This window comes from Elephantulus edwardii, unplaced genomic scaffold (assembly GCF_000299155.1).
Source record: "Elephantulus edwardii isolate Elephantulus edwardi_28Jun2011 unplaced genomic scaffold, EleEdw1.0 scaffold00025, whole genome shotgun sequence".
NCBI lineage: Eukaryota > Metazoa > Chordata > Mammalia > Macroscelidea > Macroscelididae > Elephantulus > Elephantulus edwardii.
Genome location: NW_006399775.1, coordinates 3,757,196 through 3,775,889, shown reverse-complemented (window position 1 = coordinate 3,775,889; position 18,694 = coordinate 3,757,196). Strand labels below are relative to the sequence as shown.

Genomic DNA, 18,694 nt, shown 5'->3' with positions numbered 1-18,694 from the left:
TTCATTCATTGTTGTACATTTTACTCCCCTCCCTCCCTTACCCCTCCCCCAGTTCACTTAAAAAAATCATTATTATGCAATTACCTCCCACCCCACCCTACCCCTTCCCCCAGTTCTCTTTGCAATGTACCTCTTTCTTATTCTGGGCTATTATTCTTATAATGCTTAATCATGTATTCCTTTTAAGCAGTTCTTTCCTTCATCTGTTCCAATGCAATGTGCATTATCTCTCCACTCTTGTCCTACTCTCCTCCCAACCCTCAATGTCACACTTCCTTTGTAACAGTTTAATTATGCAGTATTTGTCCTTTTGTCACTGAGACATTTAACTCACCATAATGTCCTCTACCTTTTCCTCCTTTTTAATATCATTCCTTTATGTTTTCATTTCTGTGACACTAGAAAACATAGCCTAACTCCTCACCCTGGAAAACAGGTTGGGGAGTTAGGCTTTTAACTGTAAGGTGGTTGCTTCTCCCTCAGTTTGAATCCCCCAACTTCTCCGTTTGAGAAATATGGTCAGTCTCCTCTTGTGCAAGTTACAGCCTCTGAAAACCCAAGGTAGTGTCCTCTATGAATTGGTTCCAGCTCTACAGCAATGTAAAAGAGATTTCAAATCACAGTATATTTCTGCTTTTTTTTTGGTGTCATATTATAAATTTAGTTAGAAAATATTTTCAGTGTTAGAGTTTCAGCATTTGGCATTTGGATCAATAACAAAATATTATCAGATAAAATATAATAGTCAACCAGGATCAACACATTTCCATAAATTGCTGTTATTTAAAGCCTTCCATGAATGTTACATTTGTTTATGTGCTTTTCTATCTGCATTTTTGCTTGTCTCAATGATTTACAACTGTTGCTGGTGCTGTTTAAGTCTATTGTGACAGTGATAAATAGATTCATTTGGCAAACTCAGCTGTTTTTATTAAAAGTGAATAGTGGTGAGTGGAAAAGGACTTGTAAACAATTTTCTTGTCAAAGAATGATGATGGAGAAATAAAGCAATTTTACTTCCTTGTTTTTGAACATCATTTCCACATATTTTAGACTATTCAGCTTATCTACACAGAGCCGCTTCTTTGCTTTCAAAGTTTAGTTACCAATATGCTGAAAAAATTTATTTATTTTTATGGGTATGTTATTGCTCTTTTACATAGTGCTTTTTAATATAAGGGGGAAAGTGGTTAAGAATAATATATTCACATTATTTAATTACTGACTTATTTCCTATTTCACTGAGTAAAATAAGAATAAATACTGGAAATCCTCTAAATAAATGCATTTAAACAATAAAAAAACCCCTTTGACTTTTTCTTGGCTTTAGTTAATGTGCCTTAACAATAACACCTTTGATTGATTCTTAATAAATAGAGAGCTCTGGTAACCTAAGCTGTGTGTGCTGCAGTCTCAGCGGTTTCCAGTTCAAAATCACTAACTGCTCCTTGGATAAAGGATGGGCAGTCTCTTCTCATGTGATTAAACTGCCTCTGAAACCCAATAGAGGGTCAGCCATGAGGTTCCTACATGATGGCAAATAGTAACAATAATAATTTAAATCCTATTAAGTCTTTGAAAAGATAGTAAGTAAGCAGAAATGTTGGGTGCTTCTTCACCTTTAGGTCAGAAATGAGGTAGATTCATTGACAGCATTGATACACTTTTTCCCCCATAGAGTTTTATGGTTTATACTTTACGTGTTTTACTATTTATTGTCTAACACTACTTTGATTCAGTATATAGAAATTCCCCAGATATTTTAACACAGATTAAATATTTGTTAGATTGAGTATTCTCAAAGAAAATAAGACAAATTTCTGTTTCTTAAAATGAAAAAGATATATTCTATAATTTCAAGGCCATCAACTGTGGCTTTGAAAAATTAACTACATGCTGTTAGAATTTAACATCATTTTTATTTCAGTCTCCTGAATTGTAAACCAAGGATTCATCAAAATATTTTCTTACAAAGGAAGAAAAATATATATTACCTTAAACAGTATTTTAATAAAATGTATCTTTATTTCAGTATCCTAAATAGTGAAGATGAAGAAATATTCAATAATGAAGAGTGTGAATATACATCTAAAAAGATGAAAAAGGACCATTTTAGTAATGATACAAATACTCAATGTAAGATAATTTTCATTACTAATTTTTTATATTTTAATATGTTGAATGTGTTGACATAATGAACTATTTTTAAATGTGATTTTATGAAATAAAAGATCAAGCATATAAATAAGATGACATTTTATTGAATACTAGGGAGCTCTGGTGGCCTAGTGTGTAGCTATTTTTCCAACCCAGAGGCAGGCAGTTCCAATCCACCCAGCTGGTCCAAGGGAGAAAAAAGGGGAATATCCTCCTGTTCAGTTTATAATCTGAAAACTAGCCAGAAAGTCAGCTATGAGTTGGTTCCAACTCAATGGCAATGAGTTTGAGTTTTGATATTGAGTACTGACCACTGATATAATCATCAGACACTAAAGAAATCAGCTGTTTTAGTAAAATCACTTAATTTGCCTGGTAAATATATAAAAATAGCAAAAATCACAAAACAAAAAGTATATATAAATGAATTCATAGCAGTCATGAATTTGATTAATGAAAGCCTTTGCGTTTCACTCCTAAGCAATGAGACCATTTTATGAAATGTCTTAGCATTAAATTTTAATCCAGGATTCATTTAAGATCAGCTCTGGGTTTTAAGAACTACTGGAGGCAGGAAGATAGATGAGCAGTCTCCTTCCATGCACCATACAACCACAGAAGCCCAACAGAGGGTCAGCTGTGAGTCAGTTAAAACTGCACAGAAATATTTTTGTGTTTTTTTAAGGAGCAAGAAGCCTAATTGCAAGTTGTTTTTGTAGCCTGTGTAAAAGGTATTTGCCCTGCATTATGACTCTAATACAGTCATGAACCATTAGGAAAATATTATGTTGGGATTCATATATGGCTGGTGGAGTTTAGTTAAGCACTATCTGAAAAGTTGTCTGAACCCATTAACCTCTCTGCCTGGGAAAGATGTGGCAATCTGCCTCTGTAGTGATTTCAGCCTTGGAAGCCATATTGAGAAGTTCTGTTCTCTTGTTTCACTATCAGCTGGAGTTGATTATCAGGTTTATTGAAAGAAATGTAGTCTTAGAGTTACATATAAACTATATCATTATATAATACATTTCTTGTATTGGAGATTTCAGTTAAATGAAAAACTTACATATATAGGCTAGCATTTGAATGAATAAAGGAAGATTATAATTCTTTTCCCAAGAACTTTTTAATAATTATATTTTAATAATATTTCTGTTCTGATATTATTATACAGGTTAACACTCATTCTTTTCTTACTGGTCAAGGATTGATGCTGTTTTAAATAGTTTTTCATATTAATATCTTTCAGTTCTCTTTATTCTAGAATTAGTAAACAAAGCAGCTCTGTTTATATTTAACTAAGTAAAAGTAACACTTGCCTATAAGTTAGTATAAGCAATTAGTGAATTTCCTTAAATTTTCATTTTTAAATGAGTCATCAAACTTTTAAAACAAAGTTAATTTTTATTCTAGGCTTTTATCGTGAAAAATGGATCTATGTCCATAAAGAAAGCACAAAAGAAGTAAGTATTCTGGAAGTATATATTGTTTTGCTTCTCATGAAATATATATATTTTCAGACTAATTTCTTTGAAATATCAAATGTACATGTATATCAAATGTTCACGTTCTAATATATTAAAGCAGTGATGTTCACAAATGTATATGTATTTGCATGTGCCTATGGAGAATATGGTTATAGAGGAGCTGGATCTATATACCTAGATCAAGAAGCTGTTGTCCATCCTACCAAAAGCAATCTACATGTTTAGCACAATCCCAATACAGACACCAAATTAATTTTTCAAGGCTATCAAAAGCCAGTTGTCAAGTTTATTGAGAGACACCCTGTAAAAACACTTCTAAAAACCAAAAAAGATTTTTTTAAAGTTACAGACTGAAACCATCTTAAAAGAAAAAAGGAAGTTGTCCAAACAGAGCAAGGCAACATGGCGTGGTTTAAAATCAGGACAGGTGTGCAACATCAGGGACGTTTTCTGTCTCTGTACTTAGTCTCCATCCTGAGCATGCAGTTTGTATTCCTCTATGATGAGGAATGTGGCATTAGGATCAGAGGAAGACTCATTAACAACTGTGTTATGCATATCACACAATATTGCTTGCTGAAAGTTGTTGTTTGATTGCCTTCAAGTAGAGCATGACTCATAACGACCCTATGAACAAAAGGCCTGAAGCCCCTCTACAACTATCAACATTTACCAAAGTTCATAGAGTTTCCAGAGGCATTTTTTAGGAAGTGGGTACCACTCCTGCTTCCATACTTATTATGTTTTTTTTTTATGTTATAACATACACACCTGTATGTTACTGTTTTTATGTGCCATTCAGTCACCTGTGATATATAGTGACTCTATGTATAGCAGCTCTGAACCCTTCTCTATCCTGAGCCATTCTCACTAATTCTAACACACCAACCGCCATCGCCCCAGTTACTGTATCCATCTTGCCCGGGGTCTCCCTCTTCTACACTGTCAGGCCACCCTTCCGAACATGATGTCCATCTCCAAGGACTGATCTCTCCTGGCCGTTTGCCCAAAGTAAGTGAAGTGGAGCTTCAAAATCCTAGCCTCCATGGAGAGACGTGGTTTCACCCTGTCTTAAGACAGACCTATTTCTTTTCTTGGCAATCCGTGGTATGTTCAAGACTCTTCTCCAGTACCACAACTTGGAGGCATCTATTCTTCTGTCATCCGTAGTCATTGCTCAGCTCTCAGAAGCATAACAAGTAATTGAGGCGACCATGGCCTGGATTAGGTGTACTTTTGTCTCTAGACTGACATAGTTTCTCTTCAGCACTCTGGAGAGTTCTTTGACAGCAGATTTTCCCAATCTAATTTGTCTTCTGATTTCCTGACTATTGGTTTTAATAGTGTTGCTTGTGGACCCAAGCAAGCTGTAATTGCTAACAACCTCAATCTCTTCTCCATCTGTTATGGTGCTACCAATTAGCCCAGTGGTGAAAATCTTTGTCTTCTTGATTTTGAGCTTCAATCCATATTGAAGACTACAGTCCTTGGCCTTTGTAGCAAGTGTTTCAGGTCATCTTCAGTTTCAGAAAACAAGATTGTGTCATCTGTATAGTATACGTTGTTAATGAGTCTTTCTTCAATCTTGATGCTGCACTCCTCCTCATAAAGCCCTACTTCCCAAATGATCTACATACAGATTGACAAGGTACTGGGACAGGATGCATCCCTGATACACTCCTTTCCTGATTTTGAACCATGCAGGGTTTCCTTGCTCTGTTCTGAGGACTGCTTCTTGGTCCAAGTATAGGTTTTCGTATACACACATTCAGGTATTCTGAGATTCCCATTTTCCTCAACGTTAGCCACAATATATTGTGATCCACACAGTCAAATGCCTTTGCATAGTCAATGAAACACAGATAGACATTTTTCTTGTACTCTCTGCTTTCTACCAAGATCCATCTGACATTGGCAATAATGTTTGTAGTGGTGTATGACCAATTCTAAACTCAGCCTGTATTTCTGGTAGTTCTGTGTAAATGTACTGAAAGTTAGGATATAAAACATTTGCTACAGAGATCAAAGACTACAGCCTTCAGTATAGATTACATCTCAACATCAAAGGGAAAAACGGTCCTTTCCAGGTAATAGGCGGCATGGTGGTAGATGGAGAAAGTTTTGAAACTGTCAGTTATTTCATCTTGCTTGAATCCACAGTCAGCACCCTGATACCAGGGTTCAGAAGATCACAAGATGTGTTGCTATGGGCAAGTGTGCTCTCAGGGACTGTTGCAGAATACTGAAGACCAGTGATGTCATTTTAAAGACTAAGGTGTGTCTGACTCAAGCCATGGTCTTTTTAGTTATTTGCTGTGCATCTAAGGGCTGGATAGTGAATAAGAATGACAGACTAAAAATGGATGCTTTTGTAGTGTGAAACACAATATATACAAACTTTGTAAGCAAACCAATAAAAATAATTTTTTAAAAAAGATTTATGCCTTTGAGTTGTTGTGTTGGAGAAGAATGATACATATTCCATGAACTGCTGAAAAAAGACAGGTATCTCTTGGAAAAGGTGCAGAGTGCTCTTTGGAGCCAAGGATAGTGCAGCTTCATCTCTCAGACTTCGGACATGTTGCTAAAAGAGGCTATTTCACAGGAGCCCATTGCTGCAGACATTGTGTCATTCCACTTCACAGGGGGACTTCCTCTCTTTCATTGACCCTCCACTTTTCCAAGCATGCTATTTGAGTCCATTCTGTTAATCAGTTTAATTCTCCGAGATCTAGTTCTGTGAGATGCCCAGGTGTCTCAAAAATGTGTTTGTTTAACATTAGTTAGTATTTTGCAGATTGAAAGAGAAAGAAACTAAAGTAGGAGTATCAGCTATGATTTGTATCAGACTGTATATGTATCCCTCTGTATATGTATCTTCCTCCATCAGTCTCCATGAAAAACTTTTGCACACAATGAACTTTAAGAAAAGCATATCTTGAGTATTTTCACTTAATTCTAATTAAATACCCTAGTATATCTTGAGTATATTCAATTTCTCAGCAAATTAGGGCTGTTTTGGGGATTTAGACTCCAAACGGAATTAGGCTTTATATCGCATTTGACATTGGAATGTTATTTCTCTGACTACTTTTACTAGACTCTTTTATTTTTTCTGCTGAGAGGTACTCTGCTGCCTTAAGTTTTCTATTATTATTTTCTAGTTTATTCCTACAACTCCAAAATGAAATCTGTGTTTCAAATCCAGAGTATAAAATTTAAAAAGACTCAAACATAATGCATGTCTGTATAAACTAGTATACACTATGAATGTTTAAAAACGTATAAAATGGAATAGTATTAGTGGTTTAGGTACTGATGAGGAAAGCACTGAACTTTTCTTGTACTTTTTGACTTTTGGATTGTGTATCTAAATCAACTTATTCATTTTATGAGGTTTGTACTCTGCAGCATAGAAGTTAAAACAAACCAAAAGTTCCATTCTCTTAATTTTCTCCATGTGAACATTTTTTTTCAGTGTGTAAGATATATTATTTCTTAGTACACATGTTCCTTTCAACTCCTTAATCCTTTGTGATCATATTTCTAACACTGAAGTAACAAATTATTGAATGTAAGTTAATAAGTTTCAGCATACGTATTTATACCCAATGAATCTTCAGAAAAGCTAGAGAAGTGATTTGTATATTTAGTTCTATAGCCTAAAATACATCCACATTTTGCCTGATCTTAAACTTAATTTTTTATTTGACTTTCAGCTTCTCTCCAACAAAAGAATTAGATATTTAATAAATATATCTCCAGTGTCATTACATAGGCATAAGTATAAAAAAAGGTTAATTAAAAATATCATGATTATATATAAATTACTTAGACTTCACATTGTTATTATTATTATTATTATTATTATTATTATTTTCATATTGTTTTCATCTGAACCTAAAATAAATTTTCAGAATAAAATACATTTCCTAAATTTAAAAAAAATTAAATCTAACACAAATTAATTTACTCAATTAAAAGCCCAGTTGCCTTGGACTCAATTCTGGCTTGCAACAGTGTCATAAGACAAAGTGAAATGCACCATCAAGTTTCCAAGGCTGTAATCTTTACACTGTTATAATTGTAAGCTGCTACTCTTCCCCAGAGTAGCTGGTGAATTTGAACTGCCACCCTTTCCATTATTAGGAGAACAGTTAACAACTTTGCCACCATGGCACCTTCAACTGCCTGTTATTTTTACTCATTTTAGTTTTTTTATGTTTGTTTTTACAGAGACATGGTTATTGTACCTTGGGAGAAGCTTTTAATCGCTTAGACTTCTCAAGTGCAATTCAGGATATCCGAAGATTCAATTATGTGGTTAAAGTAGGTATTTTATTTCCAAAGCTACTTTAATTTTTTAAATAATTGTCATTTGAAGATTAGAAGTGTAAAATATTTCAAATGCTTTTGGTAATTGTGTAGAATTATGCTTGTTTTATGTAGGGGGGAAAATGAAGAGCTGACTTCAGGATAATTTCTCTAATCTTGGTGGATTATAGGTTGAAGGACTTTTAGCAGAAGTGAAGTCCTCATTTGTTTTTTGTATGATCACATGTGACTGCCTAATGGGGCTTCTGTATGTTTTCTTTTAGTTTGTCTTTTGCTACGAAATAGTCTCTTGTGTAGATTGCCCCAGATTTTATTGTGATTTGGAATATCTCACATATACTATACTTGTTAATGAAGAGGCAAATATTTTTGCATGGGAACTTTGTGACTTCATAATTTGAAATGCTTTTCTACTTCATGTTTCTCACAAAAAAATAAAATAAAATAAGCTTGTTTAATGGAAGAATTAGTTAATAGAAGAAAAATTAAACAAAATAGGACTTCACAAAAACTTTTGCATTTATATTTTCAGAAGAGATTTATACATTAGGTTATTCACAAAGAATCTTAAATATGTACTCCATTTATTGATTGTTTTCTTTGTCTAAAAAGTATTATATGGTTTATTCACTGCTCCAGATAAATCATGGTTTATGAAGCTGCTTTTTAATGGTGTTGTGAAGTAGTGAAAAAAATAATATTTTAATGACTTAAATATTTTAAAAATGTTACAGGAAGGACTGATAAAATGAAGACTTAGACAACTTCAAATCTAAATACATGATGTTCAATTAATTTGACTTAGTGATCCTATGAGACTAAGTAGAAGAACAGTTTCATAGAACTTCCAAGGCCGTAATCTTTACAAAAGCGTATTGCTCTGTGTTTCTTCCCGAGAGGGACTGGTAGGTTCTGATCACTAGTTGTTTCGTTAATAGCCAAGCACTTAACCAGTATTTCACCAGGGTTCCTTATGTTAAGCTGAAGATCATTTTATTGGTTTAGTTTGCTTTCATTCAAAATTTACTGGGACATCTAGAAAAACTTAGTGTCTACTATTTCCTTTTGTGCTACATATTTCAGTGAAGCCTAGTCACCATTTGTACTTTTTTTATACTGGATCTGTCCATTTTGTTTGGAGCTTTTATCTATAGCTATTTGTAGCTGGCTAATTACTCCTTTAGTTCACTCCTGCAGAAGATTAAACTAAGGTTTAACTCAGTCTTCTTGAAATTTTCTCATTTCTAATTTGGAATTAGCCTGGGGGGGGGCATGTATATTTAAAAAAAAAGGTTTATTTACAGTAGTTTTCCTCAAAGCTGTTTTATACTTGATAACATGGTTTTTTTTTCCCCCTTGACTATCCAATTCCATTAAAAATCTAACTGTTAAAGTACATGAAGGTTTAGATTATTTGGAGAAATGAGATGAAAAAAACTGGATACTGATGATTTAGTGTTGAACTTTCCACTTAATTCTTATTTTTCCTATGGTCTTTACTTGGTGATCTAAGGAGATAGATAAGAATATTCTCTAATTTGAATGAGGCATGTAGTAATATAAGAATTTTAGCATTTAAATCCACCTTTGTGATTTTTACTGTATGTTTTCATTCCTTTTATCATAACAGTATAGTAATAGCTTTTCTTCAAATAGATGTTTAAAAAACAAAACTGCTACCTACTTTACCCTAAACCGTATTTATGGAACTAAATTTCCTTTGTTAGGTATTTTTTCCAATGGGCATAAAATACATAGCTGTACAAAATTAAATGGTATTGTATATCCCTATACCAGTTAACATTAACTTGTAACATTTTGAGAAACAGTCATTTCCTCTGAGGACCTCCCAGAGTGGAATATGAGGGAATTAGATAATTTAGGAAGCATGTTCAGAGAGAACAGCTTTTACCAAAAGTCTTATATTTTCATAGAACTTGTCTACTACATATTTATAAGGTCTTTCACATTGATTATTTTCATCTGGTTACCAATTGCTTCTGCCACAGTTGAGCTCTTCAATTCCCTAAAGAGAATCCCCTGCCATTGTACCCCTCATGTTAGTTTTCTAAACCTACCATAAAAATGTATTACAGTAAATACTGATGGCTTTAAAGACTATAATTTTTCCCCCTCATAGTTCTAGAGGCTCAAAGTACAAATTCAGGCCATCCACTAGATACTCTGGAAAGAAATTTGTTGCCCATCCTTTAAATATCTGTCTTGTGCCGTCACCATACTCCCTGACATGCTCAAGCCTGCTGTTGCATCACTGTGTCATTTCATCTAGTTGAGGGTCAACCTGTCTTTTGCTAACCTTTCCTAGCATTATGTCTAAGATTTTATCTTTCAATATGACTTTCCTAGCCAATGAATTTTATTTTGACCATAGGGATGGGTGAGAATATGTGAATGTTACATATTAACATGTTAGCTTCTTCACAAGGGGATTGGCTAGCCTCGCCATGAAATTAAGCAGCTCCAGGAGCCAAATCAGTTTTTCCCCTCCAGTAAAGAAGAAAAAGGAAGATAATGAAATTCTTGCTTTAGCTACAACCATGCAGCAGCCATGGTTGAATCAGAGAATAACATAAAGTGGAGCTACCTGTGGACTGCTACCCACCACAGACAGAACCAGAGCTAAGTGAAGAGCTTTTGCCCGAGGTTCTTGGGCAACTGGGAGGATGGGACATCAATATTGGCAGGATTGGGAACACTGGCCTAAAGCCCAAAGGCCCAAGGCTGAGGTGCCTGCTAGCACATGTTGTAAGTTGTCCTGATTATTAATGACTGTATTCTGCTGCTACCTGGATTAAGACCTTTGACTTCCCTAACATGGTTGTATGGTCTGCAAACTGTCACATCAGGTTTTGGATCCAGTAAAGCAGAAACATTAGTGTTGAGATTAGTAGAAAGAGGTACAGGAGGATGGGAGAACTGTGTGACCTCATAGGATTTGGTTTTGTGTTGTTGATGCTGTTGATGGGGACACTTTCCCTTTGTGAAGTTGGCAAAGGTGAGATATGGCCATTCCCATGTGGCCTTTGCTCTTTTAACAATGTCTTTTGCAAGAACACACTCCTAAAAACATGCCCAAAATATGTGATAGCAATTTTCAGCCTTTGAGGAGCAACTTGATCAAACTTTAGCAAACAGCTGTCTTACTATCCTCTTGATTGTCTTTGGATCATGGCTTATTAATTTTACAACAGTTTTTCAAATTTTCAAATTCTGGTTTCCCTTTGCTGAGTTCTCTATTGACCTCCTTTCTCCCATATTTTGCTATAGATCAAGGAAAAACTAAACTTCACCGTGAAGATTCTTTTAGAAATCTCCTCCAATAGATATCTCAGTTCAATATTTAGAAGATGTGTTTTGCACAAAACACTCCAAAATAATCTAATCAGGTTCTTTGGCCTCTTTAAACAAGGGCTATCTTTCCTCTAGCATCTAATAATTTGTTCATCATTCCCTTTTAAGGCTTTACCAGAGGATATATAATGTCTATAATGTCAGACTTTCTAGCAGCATTCAGTGATTATGGACACTTTCTAATTTCTTCTGAGACAGCATAAGAGTTACTTTTAATGTTCATAATTCTCTCAGTACTCTCTTATCAAGTGCCTCAAAAGCCAATTTCAAAACCACTTCCATATTTTTAGGTTACTGTTAAAGGACTCCTCTGATACTGTGTCATTGTTTTCTAGCAAAATACCACAGAATTAATAGCTTTAAAGAATAAAATTTTCTACTATTTTGGAGCTGTGGTAGACTAGTGTCAAGAAGCTGTGCTTCTATGACTATTTGTCAATGGTAACGAGAGAAGAAGTTCTTGCTGTACTGAAGGCATTGGCAAAAAAATAAGGTCCCAGGAATTTATGGAGCACCAATTGAAGTGTCTTAATGAACAGATGCAGCCCTGGATGTGTTCACTAGCCAATGCCATGAAGTTTGGAAGACTACTATTTGGACATTTGTTCCTTTTTTTAAAAAGGTGACCCGACAGACTGTAAGAATTATTGAACAGTATTATAAATGTCATAAGCAAGTAAAATTTTGGTGACAATTAAAAAAAAAAGAAGAAGCTGTGCTGCAGCTCTAAAAGCACGCAGTTGGTATCCACCAAACTGCTCCAGGGGAGGAGGATGGGCATTCTCTTCCAGTGAAATTAAGGCCCTGTGAAAACCCGCCTGAAGGTCAATTATGGGTCAATTCCAGATCACCAGTACACAACAACTCCTTTGTAAACAGGAAGGATTATCAATTGGTTATCAGTAGGACCATGCTTTTTCTGTTGGCCCTATGGACACAGATCCTTCCATCTAGTAGCACTGGTTTGTTTTGTTTTGTGGGTTTTTTTTTGGTATATTAGACTTGTAGAGGGGTCACCACATGATTTCATTATGCTATGTATGATTAACTTGCTTTGCCTATTTTCCTCTTTCAAGGACAATTGCAGAAGGACTACAATGGGAATAAAACTCATTGAAGGAGGAAATTCTGGTGACTTAATAAGGAGTTCAACCCAGAGCCTTGTGGTTTGAATTTACCAGCTGGTCCTCAGGAGAAAAATAGGAATTCTCCTCCATAATGTCAAGGATTTACTTTTCCAAATGACTTTTCTATTTCTCAGTATCCTGAGATTCCACCCTATTAAAGATCAGCTGGCCAACTGACAGGAAGATATCTATATTTGTTCCTATTCCAAAGAAATGTGACCCAACTGAGTGCGGAAACTACTGAACGGTATCATTGATTTCACATGCAAGCAAGATTCTACTGAAGATTATCCAAAAATGACTGGAAGAGCACATCAGCAAAGAACTACCGGAAGTCCAGGCTGGGTTTAGAAGAGGTCGTGGTACTAGGGATATTGTAGCTGATTTTAGATGGATTGTAGCTGAAAGCACGGAATACCAAAAGAATGTCTATCTGTGTTTCATTGATTATGCAAAGGCATTTGACTGTGTGGATCATAACAAACTGTGGCTGACTCTGTGAAGAATGGGAATTCCAGAACATTTAATCGTGCTAATGCAAAACCTATACTTGGACCAAGAGGCAGTCATTAGAACAGAGCAAGGTAACACAGCATGGTTCAAAATTGGGAAGGGTGTACGCCAGGGATGTGTCCTATCTCCATACCTATTCAAACTTTATGCAGAGCAGATTATCCGAGAGGCCGGGCTCTGTGAGGAGAATTGTGGCATCAGGATTGGTAGAAGATCTATTAACAATCTGCGTTATGCAGATGACACAATCCTGCTCGCTGAAACTGATGAGGACCTCATGCACTTGCTGCACAGGGTCAAGGACTGCAGCCTTCAGTATGGACTGAGGTTCAATGTCAAGAAGACAAAGATTCTAACCACTGGACCAATTGGTAGCATCAGGATGGATGGCAAAGAGATTGAGATTGTTCACAGCTACAGTTTGCTCGGCTCCACGGTCAACACTCTTGGCACCAGCAGCCAGGAAATAGAAAAATGTATTGTGATGGGGAAAGTCTGCTGTTTGGGACCTCTCTAAAGTACTCAAGAGCAACGGTGTCTCTCTGGAGACTAAGGTGCGCCTGATACAGGCCATGGTTTTTGCAGTCACTTGTTATGCATCAGAGAGTTGGACAATGACTAGGGAGGATAGAAGAATTGACGCCTTTGAGCTGTGGTGCTGGAGAAGAGTATTGAATGTACCATGGACTGCCAAGAAAACAAACAGATTCATCGTAGAGAGGGTTAAACCAGGCTACTCCTTGGAGGCAAGGATTCTGGGGCTTCGTCTGACATACTTTGGATATGTTGCCAGGAAAGACAGGTCCTTGGAGAGGGACATCATGCTTGGTAGGGTGGGGGGACAGTGCAGGAGGGGAAGACCCTCTATGAGATGGATTGATTCGGTGACTGGGGTAATCGGGATGGGTATGTCAGAGGCCATGCGATTGGCACAGGATAGAGCAGGGTTTAGGGCTGTGTACATAGGGTCGCTATGAGTCACAAACGACTCGACGGCACATAACAACAATAACAACAGTTGACTAAAATATAGATATTATGTCTAATTGGGGGAAAGTCTTTCTGTCTACCAAATATTGTAAAACTGAGGTAATGTAAGTGTTCCTGAGGTCATTGTTGACTGGATGGGCTGAAGGGGAACCATTAGAATTGCTTAAACCCACACAGGTGGTTCACTTGAAGCATTAAGTACATCTCACAAGAGATTTACTAACTATGAAAATCTTCTAGAGAGTTAACTATGAGTCAGTCTCAACAACAACAAGGTTTAACTGATAGTCTTTTCAAAGACCTAGTCAAATGCATAAACTAATATTTTGATAAATGCATTCATAATATCTATTTTTTATCAAGAGATATGCCCTGAAAGAATGGGAAGTTGTGTTAATTTCTGTAATGTGATCAGATATTGATTTTATCACAGGAGACATATAGAAAAAACTGTTTCATGACAGCTGTATACCCACTCCTCAGCGACAGTGTTAGTTTCCAAAAATCATTATTTAAAAATCAGAGTTGCAAAACTATATGATCTGCAATTGTATAACTGGAAAATTCCATCATTATGTAAGTGGCAAATTATATATATGGAAAGAGACATGCAACTGTCAACTACTTTGAAAGTCATAATCTAGCTGAGGAAAAGTAAAATCTGAACCTTTATACCCATTACTCTCAACCTTTACATTTCAATGTTGATTACTTTAAGGGAGACACCATTACTGCACAAAATAATTCGACAATTTTTTTTTACTGTTGTCATAATGTAAAATGTTGGATGAGATAGTAGATGTGTGCTTGACCTTAAACTCAGTCAAATACATTTGAATTGACATTACAACAACCTTGTAATTATTTTCCAAAAATATACTTCCCTTCCGGTTTCACTGAAAAATATAACAAGACTTGATGGTAAGTCTAAAACTTGATTTTGAAGATTTTCTAAAAGTGGTAGTTTGGAAAGGCTTGGCAAAAGTTAATTTTGTAGATAAGTATGAGTAGGCTGTCCCATAGGAATGCTTACCAAAAAAATTCTCATCAATAAATGAAAAATGCTTAGTGATCTTTTAGTTTAAAACGACATGTAGCTGAGAGCCATTTTCAGAGTCCTTCCACAACTACATGAACTGCTCTTAATGGCTTGTTTTATGACTAAATAACTGTTGTTGTTGTTATGTACCATTGCGTCAGAACTGACACATAGCTGATCCCCTGCCAGGTTTTTGGAGGCAGTTAATCATATGGGAGGAGATTTTACATCCTTCTCCCACAAGTAACTGTATATTTGCTAATTATATAGATAGTTAACATACAGATTTGTTTGTTACATGTGTGCGCGCACGCTCTCTGTCTCTCTGTCTCTCTTTCTCTCTCTCTCTCTCTCTCACAGACACACACACACACACACGCGCGCACACGCGAATACAGTTTTTTTGTCCTGTGAGCAGCTAACTTTAATCTGTAAGCAATGGTGGCTTCATGCAGATTTTTTAAAAGAACATCTTTTTTTCTCTTCAAATTTTTAAAACCTGTGCATTATGGAAAAGCAGAGAAAAAACAACACAAAAGCCACCTACAATCATCCTGATGATAGTTTACATCCTTTAATGTTTATATTCATTATCTCTTTATATACACACAACCAAGCATACATTTTTATGTGGTTGAGATCATATGCTATGAATTCATGCTTTTCACGCATCCCAAGTATTTATGAATTCAACACACAAATGCTTTTACAGCTTTAGTTAATTTTCTTAAGTGTTCAGAATCTTACCAGCTTTAAATCTTTTCATTCATGTCAAAAAAGGTTGCATAACCAAAAATATGCTTTGCTTCGGAACTCAAACTTCTTACCACCAAGCCACGACTGTGGTGCACCTGGTGGTTTTGGCTTGGCAGCTCAACTCCTGTAACAATAGATCATGACACCTCACTTAATATTCGAGAAATACCTCATGAATGAGTATTAAATTGTGTTTAAATTACATTTCTTTGTATCATTAGAGTACTAGCAGACCTAAGACAACTGGTAAATACAGAAATGGAGACGGTTATCTCAAAGCTAATTCATCTTTTTAGAGAGAAGTAAAATTATATCTGTTTTTTTACATTTAAGTTATATTTGAAAATTGACCTGCATATGCCCTGGATGTGCTCACCAAGTTGTGCCAAGAAATCTGGAGAACCACCACTTGGCCAACTGACTGGAAGAGGTCTATATTTGTTCCCATTCCAAAGAAGGGTGACCCAACAGAGTGCGGAAACTACAGAACAATATCATTGATTTCACATGCAAACAAGATTCTACTGAAGATTATCCAAAAACGACTGGAACAGCACATTAGCAGAGAATTGCCAGAAGTCCAGGCTGGGTTTAGAAGGGGTCGTGGTATTAGGGATATTGTAGCTGATGTTAGATGGATCTTAGCTGAAAGCAGGGAATACCAGAAGAATGTCTATCTGTGTTTCATTGATTATGCAGAGGCATTTGACTGTGTGGATCATAATAAATTGTGGCTGACTCTGTGAAGAATGGGAATCCCAGAACATTTAATTGTGCTAATGCGAAACCTATACTTGGACCAAGAGGCAGTAGTCATGTTCTGACAGGGCAACACTGCATGGTTCAAAATTGGGAAGGGTGTGTGTCAGGGATGTGTCCTATCTCCATACCTTTTCAACCTGTATGCAGAGCAGATTATCCGAGAGGCTGGGCTCTCTGAGGAGAAGTGTGGCGTCAGGATTGTTGGAAGATCTATTAACAATCTGCGTTATGCAGATGACACAACCCTGCTTGCTGAACCTGAGGAGGACCTCATGCATTGCTGCAGAGGGCCAAGGACTGCAGCCTTCAGTATGGACTGAGGCTCAGTGTCAAGAAGACAAAGATTCTCACCACTGGACCAATTGGTAGCATCAGGATGGATGGCGAAGAGATTGAGATTGTTCACAGCTTCAGTTTGCTCGGCTCCACGTTCAGCACTCTTGGCACCAGCAGCCAGGAAATCAAAAAACGTATTGCGATGGGAAAGTCTGCTGTTAGGTACCTCTCTAAAGTACCTAAGAGCAACGATGTCTCTTTGGAGACTAAGGTGCGCCTGATAGAGGCCATGGTCTTTGCAATCACTTGTTATGCATCAGAGAGTCGGACAATGACTAGGGAGGATAGAAGGAGAATTGATGCCTTTGAGGTATGGTGCTGGACAAGAGTATTGAATGTACCCTGGACTGCCAAGAAAACAAGCAGATTCATCCTGCAGATGGTTAAACCAGGCTACTCCTTGGAGGCAGGGATTCTGGGGCTTCGTCTGACATACTTTGGGCATGTTGCAAGGAGTGACAGATCCTTGGAGAGGGACATCATGCTTGAGAGTGGAGGGTCGGCGCAAGAAGGGAAGGCCCTGTATGAGGTGGATTGATTCAGTGACTGGGGTAATCGGGATGGGTGTGTCAGAGGCAGTGCGATTGGCACAGGATAGAGTAGGGTTTAGGGCTGTTGTACACTATGGCACGTAACAACAACATGTCTTTATTATATTACCTGTGGGGTGCTCAGATAATGCCATTGTGCTGAGAGAGCAACAAACTTTAGTAGTCACCAGCTTAAAAAAAGGTAACTCGCAAAGCTCATCCTTTCACAACTTAAAAAATTGACTTCTGAAAACCCAGTTATCCATTATTGGAAGACAGAGGGGAAATTGCTCACAAGAAAACCTTAACAGTTGACTGAAAGTTTCTGAAAAGGAAATGTGCATTTTTAATAAACTCTCTGAAAGTATCACAAAGTAACAACTTAAGTTTATTAAAATGTTAAATCTTCAAAAAATATATTTTCCATGTTGCTAGGGACCTCTCCAAAGTACTGAAGAACAATGGTGTCTCTTTGGAGACTAAGGTGCATCTGATACGGGCCATGGTCTTTGCTATCATTTGTTACGCATCAGAGAGTTGGACAGTGACTAAGGAGGATAGAAGGAGAATTGATGCCTTTGAGCTGTGGCGCTGGAGAAGAATATTAAGGGTACCATGGACTGCTAGGAAAAACAGATTCATCCTAGAAAGGGTTAAACTGGGTGGATCCTTGGAGGCAAGGATTCTGAGGCTCCGTCTAACATACTTTGGACATGTTGTAAAGAGGGACCGGTCCTTGGAGAGTATTATCATGTTTGATAGTGTGGAGGGACAGCACAGGAGGGGAAGGCTCTCTATGAGGTGGATTGATTTAGTGACTGGGGTAATCGGGATTGGTGTATCAGAGACAGAGCAGAGTTTAGGGCTTTTGTACATAGGGTCGCTCTGAGTCACAAGCGACTAGATGGCACATAACAACAACTATGTTAGTGAGCGATATTGGCCTGTAGTTTGCCTTCATAATTTCTTCATCTTTGGTATTAGGAATAATGTTGCTCACTTGTACAGCAATGTTCATAGCAGCGTTACTCACCGTTGCAAGAACATGGGAACAGCCCAAATGTCCAACAACAAACAAATGGACTGAGAAATTATGGTACATTTGCGCAGTGGAATACTATGCAGCATGCAGGAGCAATAACTTTGTAAATTATTACCTAACTTGGGAGGGATTGGAGAGCATAATTCTGCATTAACTCAGTCCCATAAGGACAAAACTGTATAAAATCATTATTCTACAATAAATATGAGGAACCAAGTAGAGGGGGAGAGTTGAAGCAGAGGGGTGAG

The 18,694-nt window shown here is 36.8% G+C and overlaps 1 protein-coding gene across 3 annotated transcripts in view; it reads left to right on the top strand.

The window, feature by feature from the left end:
* The window catches only part of FBXO25 (F-box protein 25), a 136,835-nt gene that overhangs the window by 31,572 nt on the left and 86,569 nt on the right, over positions 1-18,694 (top strand). For 2 of the 3 annotated variants that reach the window (XM_006882847.1, XM_006882846.1), the window contains exons 2-4: positions 2,033-2,136; positions 3,571-3,620; positions 7,881-7,973. In XM_006882847.1, the coding sequence (XP_006882909.1) occupies positions 2,033-2,136; positions 3,571-3,620; positions 7,881-7,973 (247 nt within the window). The remainder of the gene's footprint in view (positions 1-2,032; positions 2,137-3,570; positions 3,621-7,880; positions 7,974-18,694) is intronic. The other variant, XM_006882848.1, reaches the window with a different exon arrangement.